Source organism: Psilocybe cubensis, chromosome 13, assembly GCF_017499595.1.
Source record: "Psilocybe cubensis strain MGC-MH-2018 chromosome 13, whole genome shotgun sequence".
Classification (NCBI taxonomy): Eukaryota; Fungi; Basidiomycota; class Agaricomycetes; order Agaricales; family Agrocybaceae; genus Psilocybe; species Psilocybe cubensis.
The window spans coordinates 2096238-2119986 of record NC_063011.1 but is presented as its reverse complement, the minus strand read 5'-3'; the positions used below and the strand labels follow the sequence as shown (position 1 = coordinate 2119986).

At 44.7% G+C, this 23749-nt stretch overlaps 3 protein-coding genes across 3 annotated transcripts; 1 reads left to right on the top strand and 2 right to left on the bottom strand.

Moving 5' to 3' along the window:
• Positions 1 to 15431: 15431 nt before the first annotated feature.
• JR316_0013354 (Putative amidase) lies at positions 15432 to 17405 on the bottom strand (the record flags this gene model as incomplete). Its single annotated transcript, XM_047898963.1, has 8 exons — positions 15432 to 15636; positions 15690 to 15820; positions 15883 to 16259; positions 16307 to 16567; positions 16627 to 16756; positions 16809 to 16970; positions 17029 to 17271; positions 17325 to 17405. 8 exons carry the CDS (start codon positions 17403 to 17405, stop codon positions 15432 to 15434), a joined length of 1590 nt encoding a protein of 529 aa, XP_047742511.1.
• Positions 17406 to 19349: 1944 nt separating this feature from the next.
• On the top strand, positions 19350 to 20983 carry JR316_0013353 (Uracil catabolism protein 4; the record flags this gene model as incomplete). The annotated part of the gene is made up of 7 exons (XM_047898962.1): positions 19350 to 19529; positions 19581 to 19607; positions 19657 to 19957; positions 20008 to 20181; positions 20231 to 20548; positions 20610 to 20745; positions 20809 to 20983. The coding sequence occupies 7 exons, from the start codon at positions 19350 to 19352 to the stop codon at positions 20981 to 20983; spliced, it is 1311 nt and encodes a 436-aa protein (XP_047742510.1).
• Positions 20984 to 21799: 816 nt separating this feature from the next.
• JR316_0013352 (uncharacterized protein) lies at positions 21800 to 23413 on the bottom strand (the record flags this gene model as incomplete). Its single annotated transcript, XM_047898961.1, has 4 exons — positions 21800 to 22108; positions 22208 to 22621; positions 22910 to 23245; positions 23360 to 23413. 4 exons carry the CDS (start codon positions 23411 to 23413, stop codon positions 21800 to 21802), a joined length of 1113 nt encoding a protein of 370 aa, XP_047742509.1.
• Between the last annotated feature and the right edge of the window lie 336 nt (positions 23414 to 23749).

Below are 23749 nucleotides of genomic sequence, written 5' to 3'. Positions count from 1 at the left end.
TAGCTAATCATTCCCGGTGACCCAAAGCGGGTGACCGGGTCCCCAGGTCACAGGGAGTTCGCTATAGAACGTGTAAGCGATTTGAAAGAAGCAAGCATGCAGAGAACACTTCAATGAAGTGCGAGAGAGAAATGTACACGATTCGAGACAACTTCGAGTTGGGTAGTAAGAGGCACCGTGAAAGCCTGTCCCGGTGCCCTGGTATCAGCTGGCATCGGTGTGTTTCCCGGATAAAAACATAGAGCTTAGAGCCTGCATTTTTTCCGGGTGGTTCCGATACTAGAGGTAATTTGGCTCGACCACGGAGGGGAAAGGGTGTCACAGTCACCTGGGGTTTTACCCTTCTTGATAGCTCTTTTGAGAAGTGAGGATATGGGAACCAGAGAGAGAGGATTTTCCGGAAAAACCTCTGGCAATTCGGAAGTGCGTGTTCGAAGAGGGGCACGCGGACTAGTAGGGAAATGGCACCATGCGGTGCGCAGCGGCATACTATGACGGTTCGGGTGTGACATGCGACATATCCCTTCTACAAAACCACCAGCGCATTCCCATGCCTGAGTATTTCTGGGCCGGCACGTTGTGGATGTGGGATATCTGAAGGAACAGAAACCCACTTTTTATTTCAGCCACGCAGCACAACTTCAACGTGACACATGCCCGACCCACACAAAATCCAACACAAAAATCCAACAAAATATAATGCTTAACGTGTCCGACACCAACGCGAGCATAACATGTAGACCTGACGCATACTTGAAATGACACGAGACGACGCGAGCTCAACACAGACATGATAGGATATGGACATGAGAGGACACGGTCATGACACCCAACGCGGGGCCCAACACGACCCCAACACGACGCGAACGATTAAGGCACCTGAAACAACCTGTGGTACACTTTGTGTTGTCCACATCGGGATAGAACTCACTTGCAGTTACTGATGCACAAGCAGGACGTCGCAATGCAAAGTGAAATCCCAAGGGTGCTTTTTGAAAAGGACTGAGCGTGACAAAACAACGACCGATAGCATGAGGGATACCGGATAGGGCTAGCACATGGGGGATCGTACATATCTCACTGCACATATGTCTTATCAATATGAAAATGAGTGACTGTATAGGCGGTATTGAATGTAGCATGCACTCACCTTCTTTGTACAACCCACAGCCAACTACCCTACTCCTGCTGAGCTGCTCTGCAACGCAACGCAACGCGACCCGCAGTCGGGGAAACTCCAAACAATACAAAATGGATCGGGTTTGGTTCGGGCGCCGCTCTAGGTACCTATTGGGCGATAAACGGCATCGGGAACAGAGAGAGAGACCGGGTGCGTTCTGATCATATTATCTACCACGCACAAGTGCGACGCGTACGACGCGAGGGGCGACTCAGAAATGGAGTGACAAACAACAAGTTCATCTTACCTTTTGCTCATATCCTACCCCAAAATTTACGACCCGGGGTGAGGAAAATACGGAAGCGAAACTGCCCACCACACCACGACAAGGGAAGGAAGTGTGACGCGACGCGAACTTGCTCGTCGCATTGGAATCGGCGTTCGTGCTTGTTATGGGACGTCGTGGGCGCCGTGTCACATCTATTGAGGCAATGGACGGCGTCGGCCATAGATCTACACAACGTCCCAAGATCTCAACGTCAATCGCGCGTGAGCATTGTCATTACCCTTGCCATTGACATAAGTTTTGCTTTGCCGCGTGAGTCAGGCTCCTTGACCAACACCAAGCAGCCCAAACACGCGATTATACCTTCTCCGCACAACTGAGTCCTGCGGCACCCGAAGCATGAGGAGGTACTTTGTTGAACAAGTTTACGACGAACGCGTTGGATGGCAGTTCAATCTGCAAACGGCGCCTCGATGACGAGGGCCGCTCTTACGCAGCGCCCATCTCCTTGAAGTGGGATGCGCACAGGGTGTCGTTTGACTTGAGGCTCAGACAAAGATTAAGGGTGCTATAACCAGTAAGCAGATGACGCATAAGACATTGACCCCAAATTGACCCACAGTCCACGATAATTCAGCCTGAGAAGTGGGCGTACTGCTCCCGGTCAATTATCAACAACCTCACATGACCGTGGTAACTGCATTCAAGTTGAACGAAACAGCACCAGCCACCCACAACCCACCACCACCACCACCACCACCACTACCGCCGCCGCCGTGCCCATCCTAGCGAACGATGGCTACAGCACTGATACTGGCCATTCCTCGTTACATCTGTTATGCCGTTAGGAAGTCTTAAGAAGGCCCGGACCGGACACTCTCAATCATCAACCTGAAACGCACGCAGGGAACCTACCGTTCCAAAATTTTATGCCCTGGGTTATGAATCGCGAATTGTGAGATGAGACCAGGTGGCGCAGTACGAGGCTTGGCATGAGTACATATTTATGTTCTCCACGCCAACTTTTGTCTTTAGCATGGGCATCTGCTCAGCATTACCAGAGATGAACTCTGTTTTGCGTCCTCTGGCTCTTCCCCCTCCCCCTCATCCTCCAACTTCTGCCTGTGACATATCCCACCACCTCCGCCTGATCTGGGTAGCTCAAACTTGAGACTGGAGCTAGAGTGATAGAGCAGAGGATGGAGATTTTGAGATTGAGCTTGTTTCTGCTCGGTACCATCCTACTTTCTCCCTCTATTCTCTTTTCACGAATCCTGGAGTCCCTGATGTCGGAAGCCAGAACTATAAGTTTCCTCTGAGACCTTTCCGTCAGTCTGTCCCTTTGACTCTGGACGATTGCCTATGTGGCTCTGTGCTCCCTTCGGCGTGGTTCTGCGCACCACATTTCACTTGGAGGCGACTCTAATTTGGCAACATGTATCGTTTACCTGCCGCTGAAAACGTCATTGTTACTTTCCCAGTGCGTACCCGAGTCAGTCCAAATTCACTACCAGCGTTAAATAACGCACACCTGAAGGCTGAATATCGAGTGGCGATTTGGAGGTACTTTGACGCAACTGACGTATTGCTTAATGGACTATTGTCAGAGTAACGAGGTTTTGTTTACCTCTGCTTCTTACGTCTATGATTTTCTAGACGAGCAGCTTCGCTATTGTGGGCTGCTCAGAAAAAGAGACAAGAATAGATTGTAGCAACCAAGACGACCGCCCACCCACACATGCGCGCGTGCAAGTTGTCAAATTTGCACATTCGGTCTTCTACAATGACTGTCGACGTCGGTAATACAGTCAACATAACAGAGATCAAATCTCATTGCACATTTATCTCTTGGCCATGTCGACCATCTTCAAAACCAAACGATTGCACAGAGTGGCAGAGATCACCACTGTAAACCCCATCGTGGCGTCAAAATGATTCTGTAGCAGTATATCAGTGTGATCCCATGAATGGTTGTAGAAGACATTCTTACCGGCGAAACCTTCCAAACTGTCATGCATGAAATGTACGCGCCAGCGATTCTGGAGATGGAACGTGTTGTTACGTTGAGGGGTAATCAAGGTATGGTCGACTTTGACTCACGCTAGAAAGTAAGCTACCGAATCACCGACCATCATATTGTGAAATCGCATCCCGAATGTGTACCGAGCACCGTACGCTTTGTAGTTTTGAATTCCCTTCATAATAGCCAAAGTGCACAAAATTCCTTCAAATACTATGGCAGGGATCCAAAAGGCGTACAGATACGATGGAATCGTTTCAGTGACGCAAAACTTCCCTCCCCAGGGGACGGGCAACGCCTGTATCGCATGATCTTCGAATAGACCCTGTCATTTTTTGTAAAAATTGTCAGGGACTTGCTCCTGACCTCTCTGTTCCTGATTGAAGGCCATGCCGCCTATTATGGCTGCTGTCGTTCCAGATAGTATGCAAAGGGGTACCAAACATGCAAGAAGCCACTTGCTATGGTTAAACAAGGCATATAAACGAATCTGTAAAATCACTGTATCATAGATTAACAGGGAGCGCCTTCATATACGACCTTCTGTGGGCCATACCTTGAGGGATTATAATCCCTATGATCCCTGACCCTATGTGATATTTCATAACTTGCGCACCTGTTGAATTGTTAACTCTTGTGGAATATTGCGTAAGGCTCAGATTGATGATACTTACAACTTTGATTTATTTTCGTGGATGTGGATCAATACCCAACAGTGATAAAGTACAGACTGAAAAAGCAACCTACAGCTGTCAAAAACGAGTCAGATTAGGGTGAGTCAGCCACAATGACAATTTTTCATACACTGTTGGTTACATTTCCCGAGTAATATGCTGTTGGAAATTTGAAGCTTTAGTGAGAACGGTTGAAATGATAAAACGTAGTTACCATATAATACGAATCTTGCAAAAAAAATTCTCGTGAGCTATAAGCATGCAGTATAGTAACGCTATAACACGTACGGGGCAGACCCATTAAGAAAGTACCGGTTCTATGTAAAGTAGTAATCATGTTATTCCTGGTACTAGCTACCTCATTAATATATCATCTTACGAAAAAAAATACTGCCTTGAGGAAGTTGATATTCCTGCCCTTGAAGCAACATCAGGGTAAGCGATAGCCAGTTGGGTACATGATACGACATTTGCTTACCCAGAGAAATGACACCTAAGCAGTATTTTCAATACGGCTCCGTGAAATGGTACACTTGTACTTGCCTCCTGACCAAATGTTATGACTGGTTAGGTAGAATATGGATCAATTCAACGTATTTACTACCGAACAGCATATTCACTGACTATAGTCATAAAATAGGACGCATGCCGCAGAAACTATCATGATGATACAATAACTGTCAGTATTCAGAGAATATTGTCATTCGGGGGCTGTGGGCGGCTTACTCCAGCAGTATTTTGCCACTTGTATGGCTTTCAATGCGCCTATAAGCTCTTCAAGGGCCTGATTATGGTCAAGTGATGGAGGGGGGAATGATGATGCATTCATTATGTCGAGTATAACGATCCCTTGATTGTTGAAGATATCAGGGTGGCGTATAGAAGTCCAGGTAATGTTCCTATATATATTCTGGACATTAGGATATATTAATTATCAAATGGGATATAGCTATGAGATTTGGAAGTAGAAAAAGTTCATTTTGATTCATGATGGATACCTTCAGTTGTTATATATCTTTATCGTGTCCACAGAACAATATCAGACCACTTTGATATCTTCCGCAGGGGCGTGCGTCCAGAATTTCAAGGTACTAATTGGAAGAGGCCTTGATATCAGTGCATGCGATGGCCTTCTGATTCCAATTTGATTAGCCTTATCATACCAGTATAGAACAAATGTTGATGTACCACATTGGCTCGATATCATGGGAAGAATCAAGTTATGGCGTCTGATAGAGTGCCATTCCTTTGGTTGGTAACTTTAGATTGGGTATCCCGGGCGACCATTATGCGGTCGCGGTGCACAAAGAAAGGATGGGTGACTGACTGACTGACGATAGGCAAGAAAGCAATGTTTCGACATCGTATTTTTGCTCGTCAGTCCGGGTCGGGATCAAACACCCGAGATTCGAATCGGAGTTAAGGCAGAGATGGAGGATGTCGATGAGGGACGAAGGCATATTCGACTTGCTATACGTTAAATTTCATCGAATATCTCCCAGGATCTCTTCGAAGTTCTTAGGAATGATAATTGAGGCCCTCGGCCCTGAGGACTTAAGATTGACTGTACCAGGCAGTATAGTGCTTCCGCTCACCTATCGCATTGCTCAGATGGATTTCAGCTGCTCAGATGGATTTCAGCAAGAAATCTGGAGAAACTTGTGTTTAGAATTACTTCGTCATCTAATTGAGATGAAAATTTATCTGCCAGGATTGTATGTAAAACTCAGCGTATACACAGTCCAATTAACCAAGACACCAGATTAAAACGCGATTACAAATCAAAAGTCCAACAACAGCAACCACCATATACACACACATACACGGCACACCTGGCGCGAAACCTGCCAACACTAACGGCAGTATACTGTTCTCGTCGTCTCATCACCAATCTGAAGTCGCAAGAGAGCCAGATAAAGTCAAAAATCCTTAAGATGTCAATTCTAATGTACTGGGACCGGAATTACAACTTGAGAATGAGAAGAGGTGGAGATGGCACAAGGGTGGGGTTTGGAAAGCATGCTGGCGACTAGCTAACTTCCAGATCGAGCGTGGGCCACCAGTCAGCAGCAATGAGCGTGTAGTTAGAGGGCAGAAGTCCGCGAAAACATGGTGATTCAAAATTTCAAGTATCTTGTCATATTTACAATGATATCTTGAAGTGTTCGATCATATCAAGTCGCGCCATTCATAAACCGGATCCACTTTGACAACTGTTGCTTGAGTTACTCGTATCTCCAAGCCAGGCTTACGGTAGTGGTGACGATGTCAAAACAAATCTAAACAGAGGAATAGAACAAGTGGCCTCACCTGAAATGCTAAATTGCTTTCGTCGAGGACTTGGGGGCCTAACCTCACTGCATTCGGTTCCTCTCCAGTTCGGAGTAAAACCCTTTTGTTGAGGCTAACAACGGCAATACTCCATTAGTATTAGAGTCATAAATTATCCATTGCACACATACGAGCCAAACAAGCTGTTTGAGAAGACTGAATAAATCAGTATGTTAATCAAGTTCCGAAGCTAAGGTTGAACGTCCAGTGAAGTACTCTTACCACGTGCAGCGAATACGTAAATTGACAGCCAAATGTCTAGGTATGAGGTGTTGATACTCAATAAATTTATCTGGGAGTAAATAGGGGTATATGTCTTACAGTTGTACGGAATGACCACGAACTGCGCATACTTTGTTACTAAGATATGAAGTACAGAGGGACAGGATACTTGCACATAATATGATGAGGAGATCAATGACACCAGTTACAGCTCCAGCCTCTTTTTTATGGATTAGATTAATGGAAATATAGCAGAGGAGTAGCAGACGCACGAATGGTCCATGTGGTAATTTTATCCACGGTGATTGAGGTACTAAATGAAAAGAATATAGGCCTGAATATCAGACATTTCTAAAAAGCGGAAGGTTTACTCACCTTCGGAACTGTGGACCCATAGTTCGGAGGTGGTATGATAATGTTACCATGATCATAAAGTCCAGTGCAGCCCCAACACATAATGAGGCTATTATGTATCTTTTCCACTGGTTGATGAAGTCTTTAAGATTCGTCATATGTGTTCCCTTTATGATAATGAACAAAATGAAGCTCATTCGGAGGATGCCCATTAACCAGGCTACTATTGGAATGAGCTTCTTTCCACTAACGATCCGAATACGATCAATGAAAAATGCCTATAGGAACCTCAGTTGCTTCTCTGATAGTGACGAGGAAATACCGTACTTGGACTATGCCACTGATAATCCCGCTGATTAACAAAGATATGTCCAGAGAGACTGGGAGCCTAGAAAGCATCATTGGTTGGCCATACCATGTGACGCTATATAGATAAAAGGCATCCCAGATGCAGATGCAGTGGGCAAGCTCCAAGGACCTATTGATAGGATTAGCAAATATCGATTGTAAATCTCCAATATTCATAAAAGAATGCCGCGTACCATACAATAGCGACCTTATTTGTTACTAGACTTAGTATTGGATTAGAGAAAAGAACAAGTCGCCACACCAGTGCTTTGAGCGAGGCTCTATCGTCTTTGAACCGCCTTTGGTATAAGTAAATTTGGACAGAGCTTATACCAAAGAAACAGGATGATGCAAAAAGCCCAATGAGTAATGCACCCAGCGTGTTATTGGCATCGAATCCATGTGCTGGGGAAGGTAGAGAAGGTGAGGACATAATATGGGGCTGCAGTCCGCCTTGGTCTTTTACTTCGCCTTTATCTGTTGCACACCATGGTGCCTTCTGATCATGCTCTGATTGATTGCACAGAAAAAAATGAATGTTATCAATACCTTTTCTATTCCGCCGTATAACCCGTCGGTGCGGCGGCGCTGATAGATTGATCAAACACCCGAAATATGAAGCATATTTTCCCTGTAGCGTGTGGAAGCCCCAAGGAATCATCTATGACAACTATAACACCGGTACCTGCGAAAGGTCTTGAAACAGATTAAAACCCCATTTGGTGTTATTATATATATGGATATGTCGCTAGAGATATGAGAGCCTACACTGAACACATATCAGAGGTAAGTCGAACTTCAAAAAGAAATAACTACCCGGTTAAAATTAGAGTCTTCTCTGCCGCGCCGTCACTATAACCAGTGCTCTGGAGCCGATGATATTATCGCCCGTCAATACATAAAGGGTCCAATCTCAAGACCCACCATGCCTCAAGTACATAAGTCTATACTCTTTGTTATGGAGTCTTACCAAGTCAAATGTTATGGATCAAGAATCAAGATTCACAAACGAAGGAGAAATTTTCTCACCCCTTTTTTCTGATACATTGGGAATTGATTGTGATAAAAATGTAAACTGAGCTGATCCAGAGATGCTGTGAAGTTTGGGAGAGGAAATAAACGTAATTTTCCCCGTGCGTGGGGCTAAATATGAGAACGTGAGCTTGTCTGATTCCTTATTCTGATTGATGTATTGTTCAGGTTTAGGTTTGATATATATAGTTGTCTTCCGTGTGGTGGCTTAGCAGGTTTAGCGTCCTCTATGCTATCTTTGTTAGGCTTATAAAATTGTAATATCACGGTGGCGAGAATATACTAGGTGAAATCTGTACTTTTGGTATAGTATCTTGTTACCTTTTGCCATTCGATTAAAGTGTGATAAGCATTAGTGTTTCGTATCTCCCATCCAATATAGGGCAGTCCCACTTCCTACGAGAGGATCTGGACTAAGAAGCGACGATTTAAGTCGGAGTCAAAAATTTTTGTAAAATTTAATCGGGAGAATGATCCTGCAGGAACTGCAACACAAAGATTTTTTGACTCCGATTTCATTCTCGCCGGAATTCCCACGAAAATCTGGAGCCGAAATTAGATAAGCAAAAATCGCTTCTATCGGCAGATTATTCACTAGAAGAGGCGGCTTCGCCGCGATTAGTTGCCGTACCAGGGAAATTGTGTTTACTATTGTGTACTAGATTACGTGTAATGTGTATCCAGAATTCCTGCGTTCAGTTAATGCCGAGGTCGTGGGCATTTAGTACTTAGTACTCATCAAAATACGGTCATGTGCAGCCTCAGGGGAGCATTAACTAGGATTGGACTCAGCAACATGAGAAAAATGAAAACGCACTTCGGAAATCAATCTCTCAACTGAGCTAAGTATCTGACGAGTGATTCTATCATCCGAAAATATTTCAATGCATCTGCCGCAATGACTGATATCCACGGACTCCAAGCAACTACCAAATCCATGCCAGCTATTTTAGAAACTTCAAAAAGTATCAAATCTTCGAAGAGTGATATATCAGATGGTTTAACAGTAACTGCAAGGCATTTGTCACCTTCCCGTGAGTGGCTTTCTATAGTCTTCTACATTTAGCTCACATGAGTATCAGATAAATAGAGAAAAGACTTCATTTTTTATGCCTTCACCTCTCTTCTGTCAGCGATTGTTAAGAACTCTACCTGGATCCGTTTCATCTCAGCATGTCCGGCTTCCCCTCTACTGTAACCAGAGCCTTAGGGATACTGTTGGCTGGAAACATAATTCAGGGCATTTTGTTAGGTGTGATAATCACCCAAACATACCTATATTTTTCCCGATTTCCGTACGATAAACCATTCCTCAAAGGGCTCGTACGTATTTGTTACATTGATTATTTAGACACGCTGGCTCATAATTAGGGTATTTAGGTCCTGTTTCTTCTGTCAGTTTAATATTTTATCCGCTTGAAGATTTAATGACCGATATTATTTCAGAGTATGCCAAGTTGGACATTCAATATGTTTCTGCCAGGCATTCTACGATATCATTGTCACTAAATACGGCGACCCTACCTCGCTTTCCAAGTTGCCTACAAGCGGCAAGGTCACGCTTCTCGTAAGCGGAACTATTGAACCTGTTGTTCAAGTAGGTCTTGAGCATTAATATCCAATATCTATACAGCAGCTAATAATATCATTAGCTTTTCTATGTAAATCGTGCCCGCGTCTTCGGAAATCATGGCATGGGCTGGCTTTGGGGCTGTGCCGCAGTAGCTCTATTGCGCATGATTGTAATAGTTTACAATATTGTGAACTTGATCCGCGCAGATACACTTCAAATATTCATTATTAACTGGCATTGGTTGTTAACATGCTTATTGTCGTTGCGGTGTGCGAGCGACATTGCCATATCGTCCTTCCTACTCTATTATCTCGCGTTCAAAAAGAGGGGCACAGAAGTCACACGAAGGTAAAATCCTAATACCTTTTTTGCACTACAGAAATGTTAACCATAAAACTACAGCTTGGATGGTATTGCAGACCAAATTATGGCATGGACAGTCAGTAAGATAACAAAATATTATATGACAACAGACATACGTTGACATACGCGTTTATCAGAAACCGGGCTTCTTTCGGCAATACCTGGGATAACGGTTCTCGTATATGTATGTTGGTCAAGCCATCCCACTTCAAAAAACCTCATTGCTCATGAACCTTGGTTGCAGTTTCTCGTAGACCCTCAGGGTTGTACGTCATCATTTTCATAAGCTGACTTTGAACCTCTCATGATTGTATGTACGCTTAGTCGAATGGATATGCATTCTTCAAGTAGTCCCAAAAGGTTCGTGCAAGTATTCTAAAGCTTTAATGCGCAGTTCCCATGCTAAGCTTCCCTCACATGATAGCATTCTCGATATCGCTGCTCTCACTGTAAGTCTCTACTTGTTTTTGTCTTTTCTGCCTGGACTTACCGGATCATGTAGACTTAATGACCGTTATGTTGTCAAAGATAGGAACGTCCTCCATTTAAGTCTCCATCGCAGGATAGACAACCTCGATAATGACAGCAATATAGAGGCAAGTTGTATATCCAAAGTCCAGAGTACAGAGTTTAACATATTTAAACTGTTTGAACATGTTAGAGCAACACTGGTGACCATAGCAGAGAGAAGGATATTGTTTCATGAATGTTTAATTTTGCTGTATTCCAGTAATAATGCGTCCTTTCAAAGTTGTCCTCAGATAGTTATAAAATTGTGCTAGTGTTGCCTCCAATTATCAAAGATAAGTTAAAATGTTGTTCTGTTAGGACCCGGGAAGCTCGGGCAAATAGAAAAATAAGTGCACGCAAGTGCAGAGTCCCGCGTGACAGTGTGCCAATATGTCACAATTATTTCCTCGGGACTAAGGTGCCGGTGCATGCCGAGTGAGGAGAACATGCTATGTTTTGCTCGTACAACTGAGGTCTGAGGCAAATAAACAATTTTGGCTGCTAGCATGAGTTTTGAATACTACCTCTGTTAGACTATTGATTCTAAAATATGCTTCCGACAGTTTGTGCGCCATTTTCTGTCACATTGCACTGCCAGGGATGTGTTGTCACGGACTTGTGATCTGTCGTCACAAGGACCAATGAACTCGTTGTAAATACACCTTGTGCCTTGGAGTATGGGAAAGTAAAATATGAAACTTATATATTTCTGTTTTTGTGGTATACCCATTCTGCATAATGGTGTTTTTTACTCTCTCTGTAGACCATTTCTCGGACGCGCGTCAGCGCGAAATTTTTGAAAAATTGACTCTCGTTTCACACGGTATTTCACAAAATTTATGTTTGTGACAATCCGTACATATTTTCAAGTACTTTCAAGTCATTTCTCTTCAAAATTTTAACAAAAGCAAAGCATCGTGAGTCTCTCTCTTTTTCTCTCCATTTTTTGGTCATTTCCCGTTTGGGACACCCACTCCTATGAACGGAAAACCCTCGCGTGCACTCACGTGCACTCGCGCGCACTTGCATGCACTTGCATGCACTCGCGTTGCACTTACATTGCACTTGCGCGCACTTGCACTGCACTTGCATGCACTTACACTGTACTTGAATGCACTTATGTTCACTGCATAATACTCGAGTGTCACCGTGCCTATTGAAGGCTTTTTGGGGGGTTGACGTGTGATGTGTCTAGAATCAGAGACCGTGACAATCATGATGACTTAGTAGTTCAATCCTTTCGTCAATTGACAGCTGTCTGAGAACGAAAGGGTTGGATTGGGTATGCTTCATCCATAATTTTTACAGCAGATATACTGTGAAAGGTAAGTATATACTATTATTTGATATTTTTTATGGCAGTTGACTGACAATATTCATTCATTTAACACTGGCAGACAAAATGTGAATTATAAAGCGGAAAAGGGTGGACCTTCATGGAGGTCTCACTCTACTTTTTGAGAAGATGCATGGCCTTTCTATCATTCCTAATAACCCAACCTTTGTCAAAATTATACGACCCACCAAGCCAAACCTAGTAGGAGAGAAGAGAATCCTTAGGCCACGGCCTATCCCTGAAAATAGGACTGCAGCGAAGGCAGTGAAGTCAAAAACAAAGAAATAGCATTCAATATCCTAGGTACTACATTGATTAGTTATATACATGTCATGTATATCAAGTATAGGACATTGTGTACTATAACGGACTGTGCATTTGCGTTTTTTTAATGTTTGCACTTGCGCGCGCACTGCACTGCACTTGTATGGAAAGCGAGACTGTCAAGCCTCGAAAGCCGTTGCCAAACATCATCGGGTTGTCAAGCCGGGCACGCTTGGCAAACTCTCGGCGAGCAAAGACTCCGTGCACCTAGTGCCGCCAAAAGACATAGTTAGAATTTAATAAGATCAGGTTGTCTACAGTAGTAGACTATATGTACACAATTTCTCCGCTACGTGGTGCATATATAAGAGCATCCATGCAAAAAAGGGGGGATTTAGTGCTCCCGCGCTGCTTGCAGCAGCATGAGCGGCCCGCCCGTGGGGTTTGGTGTAAAATGCAAGTAAAATGGCTACTTTTAATCGCGCGCAACACATGTACAAGTTAACCTCGTAAAATGCTCACTCCCATTCACAAAAACATTTGATGGCACTGTCTGGCAATTGTATAGATGTAATAAAACCCTATAAAGTAGTTTATATCAAGACATTATGGCGGAAATTGATAGTATCATGTATAATAAAGGCCCTACAACGACTGTAGCTTGTGATCTACCATCAACGCACATAGACGCTGAGAACTTGCTGACCGACCCACAAGTTATGACCCATTTGTAAGTAACTTTTTAACATGAAATTTATTTTTTGAGGTTATATTATCTCCATTGCACAATCTCTTTGGTGAAGGAAATGTTCAAGAGAATAATTTATGAGTTTGCCATTTCAGGACAGGTGCAACACATAATGGTTTGAATTGGATCCCCTAAATATAGAGAAGGCGGGCACAGGTGGAGTGTGTTAAAAGAGACACTCTGAGCTATAATGTCTACTATGCTCATTAATCAAATGTTATTGTTCTTCATATACAAAATTTGACTCCCATACGCTTCACATTATTAGTAGCAAAGCAAACCTACTAGAGTACACTAACTACTGTTAAGGTATACCAAAGATTGTATACTTTAATTTTCTTGCTATAAATCAGAACGCTGTATTTTGGGAAAGGGATCAAAGGGCCAATGATTGACCCTCAAGCGCATCCATCCGCTCTGTGAGTCGAGACTCGATTGAGGAAAACACCTGGCAATGAGTTTGATCGACTGACGCTCACACGGTAATCCTGGCCCACGGGTAATCCTTGGTGTTACCGAATGAGTGGCAGTCTTTCAAAATAAATCCCTGCTGAACATGTAGTAGGTCGAGGTTGAGGCGCCCAACAGAATGCCACCATCCGAGTCGAGCTTGGCAGTGGCTGAGACGACGGTACCCAAAGGGGGTTTCCGGGGTCAGGTTGCGCCTCTGGATCAAACAAAAAACCGGCAAACTCATCCGGTCAATGTTTGGCAACGGCTTTTGAGGCTTGACAGTCTCGCTTTCCATACACTTGAGCACAGCCACCGTGCACTCGCATGCACTCGCAATGCACTTGCACTGGACTGCAGCACAGCCACCGTGCACTTGCATTTGCACGTTTTGCACTTGCGCACTTGCGCTGCACTTATTTTTTCCTATGCCCGGGAAGCTCCCGTTGGCGGATCTGTGGGGAAAAAAGGGGAGTGTCTCATCATGTTGAATGGTCTGTGGGCACGTTTGTATCCTGTTAGATGAAGCGCTAGAGCTTACGCTACTAGATGATCCAGCTAATGAGCTGCCACCTGTTAATCCAGCCGAACCTACAATTTTGGTCGTTTGATATCTTGACGTTAGCTAATTCCACACACCAATTTCAGAACCGATCCAAAAGGACAGCGATACTACCAACACTGTCCCGAGACCCTGTATGGTGGAAGCAGTTTGGTAGTATCGTCGGCGATAGTCACACGCCACAGGTGCATCATGATGATTGTTTTAGCCTTCAATCCAAAGTGATTAAATCTTAAAAAACGATGAATTTTAGTTATCTCAGAGCGTCTATTTCGAATTGATGGTGTACATAAGTACATGCAACCGTTGATTTTGATGATTGCAACGCTTGGTCTCGCTTGGTCAAACTCACATACCCCTTTCGAACATTGAATTGTAACCGCAAGGTTGCTCAGTGCACACCGTCATACGAATTGGTTTAGATAATTCTCGGTTTAGATAGTTCTCAGCCGTTGACCAGTACGCTCCACTTAAAGCTCTCATTCTTTTTTGAGCTATTTTTGGGGCAATTCAATAGGGAGGTATTGTAGGGCTAGATTGAATAGATATCAGAGGTAAGCTTAAACACGTCTTCGTATACGTTTCCTGATATATGACGTCGTCAGCGCACCTGTAGTGGCTGAGCACAATTTTTTTTCATAGTGTATAGAACAAATAATTTGTTATGCCAGTACCTGGCATGCTCTAGTAGAATCTTGCCGCATCACAAACGTCGACAGGTTTTATTTGTATTTGCGCACGGGGCGACAATCAAAACACTGGTGGATTACTGTTTTCGTGGACTTCTGCTGCGGAAATGCCACGCTTCTCTAACTACATCACCTACGTTCATATAAATTGGTATTTGCGTACAACTTCCAGAATGGAGGCACAGAAGGCCTCACCGTGGGTTAATCCTATCCTACCCTTATGCTTTCCCAACTATGTCCTTTAATTGGGTCTTTGGAATCGCTGCCGGAATTGCCTTCCGGGCCAAACGAGTTTGAGTTTTTTGTTCATAGGCAAATGCGAACCCAATCAAGTCAAAGTCTGAAAATGCGGTTCCAAAGAAGGAAAGGCCAAATGGTACACCAGGCGCAGGGTACACCGTTTCTGGGCCAGCGGATTGAATGGTAACATTGTCAGGGTAGAAGCCCAATGGCACTGTCGAATCCGTTAGTGGGGTAATACAACGGCGGGCGGGAGTGATAGATTACCTGTAACTATAGGGTAGCCCGCAATAGCTGAATGTATTGAGGTTAAATGGCATGATCCACTTCCTTTGAAGATGACGACTTGCCTGCAGGAACTGTAGTGAACCCAGGGGCGGGTAGAACAAGAGCATCCAGCTTATGTGCCTTCAACGCGGCGTCGATGCCTCGAGTAGCACCAAGTTCTTTATCAAATGCCAGAGACTGGAAGAAAGTCGCGTTACGTCCTGTCGTTGCTTCAGATTCGATAAGACTAGTGATGCTGATTAGAAGCTATTAAAATGCGAGGGTGCATATCACACTGACGTGCTCTGAGATTGGAAACCTTTAGGCTCTTCGAGGTCGGGATGCGCGTTGTTGAACTCAATCAAATCAGCTAGATTTCGAACTCCAGAGGGGTTCTTTAACAGGGCTTCATAGTAAGCGTTGAGTTGAATCTGTTCACAAGTAGAATGATCAGGTTCATCTTCCTCGATACACCTTTACATTCATCACGAACTTTGAAGTCGACGTCCAATACAACATTTTCATTGTTAGAATTGATGATTTCATCGGCGGAAGGTAGGTTAGCAGGATCGACAATTGTGGCCCCTAAGCTTCTGATCGTGTTCAGCGCTTGCTCGAAGATGATATTGACAAAGGGATCGTTGCCGCTGATGCTGTCGTTGAGGAATGCATGACGCGGAACTCCGATGCGTTTACCCTTAAGAGCATTCGTTTTTAGGGCCTTTGTAAAATCAGGGACATTTCTTGGTTGAGCCAGGGTGAAGTTGTCGTTGGGGTCCTTCCCAGCTATAACTGACAAAACGATAGCGGCGTCAGTCATCGACCTCGTCATGGGGCCCACAGTGTCTTGATGCTCAGAGATTGGCACAACTAAAGGTCTATTAGCAATGGTACGCAATAGAAAAGAGTGACAATACCTCCTGCTCTTGAGGTCAGACCTACAGTGGGCTTGATACCTGCCAAATTGTTGTTACTTGAAGGGCAGGTAATGCTCCCATCAGTTTCGGACCCTAACGTAACAGCTGCAAGCCCAATGGAAGCTGCGATACCAGAACCTGAAGAGGAGCCGCAAGGATCGGCGTTCTTAAAATAGGCGTTTGTAGCCTGACCGCCCCGTCCCGACCACCCCGAAGCCAAATTCCCCCTGAAATGAGCAAACTCTGAGAGGTTTGCCTTGCCTTTCATGTAAATATGAGAAAATTGCTCTCCTTTATGGATGTAATTGACATAATATTACCGAGGATGATCGCGCCGGCCTTCCTTAGACGCTTCACGACACCAGCATCATCTGGGACAACAGAACCAAGAAGACTGAAGGAGCCGGCGGTTGTATTCATTCCTTCCGAAGCGACTGTAGCAATGTTATCCTACAAGTTTTGTCTGTCTATGATTCTTGTTTTGTAAAACAAAAAGCCGTACCTTCAAGAGTACAGGAATTCCGTGCAGCAACGATCTCTTTCCTTTTTTCTTTCTTTCCTTGTCCATTGCTGCTGCCTGTGCCAATGCTGAGGGATTGGTCTCGAGAACGGCTCTGAGAGCTGCCCCCTTCAAGTTCACTTCATCGATGCGGGCAAAGTAAGCCTAAGAGGAAATATTGTCAACGACGAGAGTCAAAGTGCTGAGCAAAAAAAACACGAACCTTCACCAAATCAACACTTGAGAAATGTCCCGCGTCCAGCCCGGCTTGCAACTCCAACACAGACGCCTCATACAAATCAGGGAACTTCACTGCAGCTGCAGCGTCGGTATCAGTGACTACACCTCGAGCAATTTGCAAGCACGCCAGCACTGCCAACAACACAGACGTCCACCATTTAACGACGGACATGATAGACTCCCTCTCGTGGTTTTGGTCGACTCGGAGAGAAGCTTGTTGGAAATCCTGTTGGATACTTAGCTGTAGCTCAGACAGAAGGATTTCAAATTGCCAATCACCTTATTTTTACCAACCATTTCTTCCAGAGTGGGGCTTTTGTACTTCGCCGCGTCGATAACGCGATTTAATTCTGATTGCATGAGGTGGAGTACGGCCAAAGCTGATAAGAGAACAACTGGCTATAGAGTCGGCGCCCCCACGCGCCTGTGTCGAACACATGTACATGAGAATATTCACCAGGGAAAGAATAGCATTAACCAAAATACCGTTCAAAAAGCGCCACACGTGACGTACATCAAGGCATGCAATCAGGTTAGAAGGCAACGTTGGGAAATTTCAGGAGACAACTGTCTTCTCCTGATTTCCAGAACAATCAACTATCGTAAGAATACACGAGTAGCTGGTCAAACAGAATGAGTAAAAGACATCCAACCTGGTAGCTTGCAATAAGGAGATCAACGCAGTAAGCCGAGCGACGAAAATATGTACACAATAAGTATACGGACGCATTGGAGCAGCACACAGGGAGGTGTGTGTCGCTTACCAATCAAAAAGAACCAGAGATAGCCTGCCTGATTTTTCATGCAAATTACGATAACTGGAGCAAAGGAAGGCACAAACTGTTATAAGACGTCGCTTTTTAGACCATCAGCAAGATAGGGGTGGGCGTGGGAACAAAATTTGCTAGTATAAAGGGAGGCGAAATTAATGGTAGCCACAGTTGAGAAGCTGTTGGGCTATCCGTTGGAATGGATGTTTTTCAACAGTGAGCGAGACTATCACGTTAGAAATTGAACCGATGGCAACGTCATCATCGAGCCCTACACAAACTTGGGAAGATTATGATGCAAAAATACCATTCCGCAGTGTGAATTTTGACCCAAGGCTATCAAGGGCGGTCTTTGATATCGGTAAAGAACTCGTTATAAATCTGCAGAAACTCAATGATTATGGACAAGTTATGCAATGGGAATTGACAAAGAATGCCATCAAAGTAGGCTGCATCCCATTTATATCGCCACCTGAGATAAGATCTTAAAGTTCAGTATGTGAAAAGGCTGCCCAAAAGACTACAATACTCTTTGTGCTGATGGATGAGAAGGCTTGTATTCTTGACTGGATACAATTACCGGAATGAGTGGAGGATTGTCAAGGGAAAAGAGATGGCATTTAGAATGCGTAAAACGTAACATCATCAAAACATCATGATTTTGTTGCCAAGTAGTGTCAACGGTAAGAAAAAGTGATGCAGCCAAAGGTTCTGCAGTTTGAATCGATGATTGAGAAACAGAAGACTGGGGACTAAGTAAAAGATATGATCAAGCCCATATCCATAAAGATATCTTGGCCAAAGACCTCCAAAGTCGCTATTTAACCTTGAAAAGAGGGCACACAGCAGAAGAGTAGCAGAAAGCCCTGTACCGACCTTGCTCAGACCGATTTGTTCAGCAGGAACCAGTCACTGTGTTTCTGATGATATACAGGGGTTGACAAGGTGATAAAGATAGACCCGACGGAACAGACTGGCAGCCCAGAAAATAGATATTTGACCGCCTTGTACATGGCTTGGTGGAGGAAAGAGGCATAAAAGGAGTGGAAAGAGTTGAGCTGAAAACGCACCGTACTGCGCGAGTGCGTGGCAGCTCCTTTATAAGACCAATCTGAGGTTATGTAAAAAAGCCAAACAGTCTTTCGCCAGTGTTGAGCAGACAAAGATGAAATAGAAGGAAATATTAGAATGGTAATCAGACCATAGATGGACGGTTTATTCTTGCACACATGCGGCGTCAGACAAAGTCAAAATGACACTAGAAGCCCGCACATTGAACACATCTATAGATTCCAGGCCAATGCCCACAGAGTCATCCGGAAGGTATATAGGAGAGATGAAGAGCAAGGAGGATCATCGAAGATTTCAAAATCAAACCGAGTTCAAAAAAGATTGAGTCGGAGCTTGAAAAATCACATGAATGTATTTGCGGTTGTTGTCAATATTATCAGCACGCCGTCACAGCTGGCCGCCGCGTGCTCGCCTCAATGGAGTCAGATAACACACTGTCAAACGTCCATACATACCATCCACCATGAATCTCGGAACTGAAATACCAGCTTCTCAGACTGCTATATATCTCAGGACACTTCCAGCCATCCGAGAACGATGTGGTCGCATCCACGCACTAGCGCAAGAAGGTAAACTGGAGTACTTTGAATACCATCCAGAGAAGGAGGTTGAAGTCGCCCGGTTCTGTGTACAGCTCATGAAGGTCGGATTTTATCACTTTATACCGCGCATCTGGTTGATTATGACTTCACAGAGAGACTACGGGGACAACTATGCCAGCGTATGTCGTATGACTGGATCTTCATAAAATGCCCCTGATCCAACAATAGATTAATCCCCATGGCCGTTGGAGGCATCTTGACTCGGGAGCGGAACGCATAAAGCCTCTGATTGAGAAATGGGCAGCGCACTCAACCAACACAGCTGACATCAAGGAACAAGCTCGAAGGACAATTGACTTATTTGTTGTTTCGGTTCTACTAGATGCCGGTGCTGGAAATGCCTGGTCATACAAAGAGTCAAGTACTGGCCTCACTTTTTCAAGATCCGAAGGTCTGGGTGTCGCAAGTGTTCACATGTTTGAGTCGGGGATATTCTCAAGCGACCCGGAACAGCCATACAAAGTAGACGGTATGAGCGTTCAAATGGGTTTCTCGAGTTATGTACTCACTGTTTTGTAGCTATTGGCCTCGAGAAAGTGACCGCGGAGAATACCGCCGCTGCAATGCAAGTGAGCGTATCTAACCCGATGGTTGGAATTGAAGGCCGTGCATCTCTCTTGGTTAATCTCGGGAAAGCACTCAAATCTAGTCCTGAATTCTTCGGTGCAGATGGAAGACCAGGCAATATTATTGGCAAGTATTCCGTTAAATTGACAAGTTGCCTCATCTTATCGTCAAGTAGATTTTCTCGAGAAAGAGTCTAAACTCGATGGCGAAATTCGTGTAGTTCCAATCGCTGCCTTATGGCAGGCTTTGGTGGACGGCCTGAATCCAATCTGGCCCTCACGTATCTCCCTCGCTGGAGTTTCTTTAGGGGATGTTTGGCCTTGTCCATCCCTCAAGGCTTCGATTGCCAACCCTCAAGAAGGAGACGACCTCGTCCCATTCCATAAACTCACAATGTGGTTGACGTATAGTTTAGTGGAGGTATTAGAAAAAATCCTCAAATGGCACCTATCCGGTCTAGAAGACATGACAGGACTTCCGGAATACAGGAATGGTATACCTTATCTTTCACATTATCTCTTAACTCATCGTTTGACCGCTTGTCGTTACGATAGGAGGACTGCTCGTCGATCTTGGTGTCTTGACACTCAAACCAAATGCACTCCCGAAGGATCCCAAGTCAGGACTCCCGCATGCCCTGCCCACTCATCCAGCCATTGTTGAATGGAGAGCCATGACGGTCATTGAGCTGTCAGTGACTTTACTAAGCATGTCCTCATGATATATTTGCTTAAATAATTATTTTTTCGCTAGTGATCGCATCGCCGATCTTATCCGCACAGAACTTGGGCTCGTAGCGTCCCAGCTTTCCCTGGCTCAAGTACTCGAGGCAGCGACATGGAAGGGTGGCCGTGAAATTGCCAAAGTCAAGCGACCAGATACCGGTGGACCTCCCATCGAAATCGTCAGCGATGGAACCATATTCTGAGCTATTTGTTGATGCTTTGTAACTGGCACAATCTGTGGGTGTAAAGATGTTCGAAATGTCTTGGTTTATTCAAAATCAATCGCTCATTCTGCACTTCAAATAATGTCCGACTTCTGATGGTTCATGTTACTGTTCGGACCAACTCTCTGCCCGACTGTTCAGCAAAATGTCCGCCGTGATTCCTATGCACCTCTCTCAAGTAGTTACTAATCATTCCAAGCCGCAGCGGCCCACAGATGTAGTTGTATACAGATTAAACCAGTTTGAACCGTTAATCTCAAAAAGGCAGTTGTCGACCGTTTTTTAACTTTGGAAAGTCCAATTTTTATACACCACTCGTTGAGAGTGATGGCATTGTCGATGCCATTCGGAGTCTATGCCAACACAACGTCATCCGCGGATGTTTGAACAAAATTTTTTTGATCACAGATGAACGCAGGGTATTGTTTACGAGTCGTATACGCACACGCAAGCTTTTTTTATTCTCCTCCGACCATGATACAATGGTATGCATGGGAAAGACCAAGAGAAACTAAGGACCCGAAGATTTGACCGAGGGGTGAAGATCATAGAGTGGAAAGCCTAGTGCTAATGATAATAAGTACAAAAAATCCAAAAATTACACAAACCCATTCGTAGTCTATTTAACGCAATCCAAAACAAGCGCATTATCGTCAGCTCATTCTATCTATGGCGTATCTCCCGCGCGAGTCTCCACGCCAGCACAAATGCTAACGACGCAGCAATGCCACCAATACTATAAAAACACTCAGCTATGGTCGCTACCAAGTACAACACGGAAGGACAGGGAAGCGCTCACCGGAAAATATGCACGACAGAATTCGAATGCTGTACCTCCCCCTGTTCTCCTAATCCCTCTTGTCGTATCAATACACTGTACAAGATACCTGCACCCTTAGATACCATCTCCGCCGTCGCATTCCCTGCAGTTACTAGTAACACACCACTGGTGTCAGTCTCCGTGGAGTTCACCACTGGCGCAGGAGCGACAGGTGCCCGATGCGCAGGCAAAGCCGGCTTTTGCGGATCGAAGAGAGCAAATAAGATTGCGGAAACCCCTGTAACGAGAAGCTGTGGTATGACTATGAATATGTTATGAATGCCCTACGAAATAAAAAATATTATTAGAATATGTACACAACCCGAAGAGTTGCAATGACAAGAAACACTTGGAACGAGGATCAATCAGGACCAAGCACGTACCAAAATAACTCCAGCCTTGGAGCTTAACATTCCACCTTCGCTCCTCGCCGTAGCTCTGCTCCGTCCCATTCTGGTCCCCTCATCCTCTGCACGCACAATCTCGTACCCATTTTCTTCCTCTTCGTAATCACCGAAATTAATATCACCACTGCCACCCCCCTGCAACACAACCCGACTCATCTGCGCCCCAGAGTTACTAAGCACGCGCCTCCGCTCTTCTATGAGCCATCTCTCTTCGTTCCCATAGTTCTCGTCATCGTCGTCGGACACATTGCCGGGCAGGAACGCTGACTGTTCGTCGCCGCGTTCGGTACTCCTCCTGCCTTGCGTGCGGGTATCAGTGAGCATGATGCTGGCAGTATCATTGTCATCAGTCGAACGAGTTGCTGGTTCGGTGAGGATTGCTTCTGCAAGCTGGTCGGAACATCACGTGGAATTAACGTTGAAGCCAATTTGTGTGGAAAACATTTAGTTGAACATACCAAAGAAAACGGTGCCCACTGCGTAATTGCCCAGGAGAACCCGGTGATCGTGATGATGAACATGGACCCCGAGACGCTATGTGTAAAGCTGATGCATCCATCGGTCAGCAGTCTGAAAGTTGTCCACCGCCAAAATGTAACAATTAAAATACAACAGAGAAACAACGTACAAAGTTGCAAACATACATCCCGCGAACACAAAATGGCTCACCGCCCATACCGTCGCGAGGTGCACCTGCATGCCTCTGGGAACCCTAATTATTTGCTCCCACCAGGTTGTTCCCCTACTATATTTCGTTGCTGCCGGTCCCGGCTTGGGCCGTGGAGCAGCTTCCGCCACAAATAACGGTATAATTAGATTTACTAGAAGGGCGAGAAGCGCAGAATATAACAACGCTCTCGATCCTAAACGGTTTGCCTCAGAGTCAAGCTCGGCACGTTCGTCGTCGGTTGTTGGCACGGGTGATGATTTTTTATGCAGGTCCCCAACATAAATCGTGCTGTAGAATAAAACCGGAAACCAGGCAATCCATGCACTGATGGTAGAGTGATTAAGCTGTAAAAAATAACCGCGTAATAATTAGAACATACAAGAATTGGATGATGCACTATATGATGTAAAGTCAGTGGTGGCTATTAGGGAAGGGCTGGTAAAAAAATATATGCTCACGATTTGTCGTATCACATAGGGTAGTGTCCGCAGGTTTGCCCAGATTTCTTTCATTTCGTTCGTGAACGATTTTCGATTTGACTTGCTGATACCTACTGGCTCAGCAAACTAGGCCTAGTAGAAAACTAGGGAATGCCCACCCATTCGCAGAGATAGTTTTAAGAAGCACCTTCTCTTTCACAAGAACTGCCATGAGAATGTGCCCCACTAGCAAAAGGAAGGATACTATAACAGAAAGAACTTGAAGCTGCGATTTCCCGAGAAAGGGAAAGAGACGAGGCAGATCGATGTTACCGCTAACAATGCATCAATACAGGGTCAGTGAAATTATATTCGGAATTACTTACAAAAAAAATCCGACCACACTTCCTATGCCTAGCATTCGCGCCG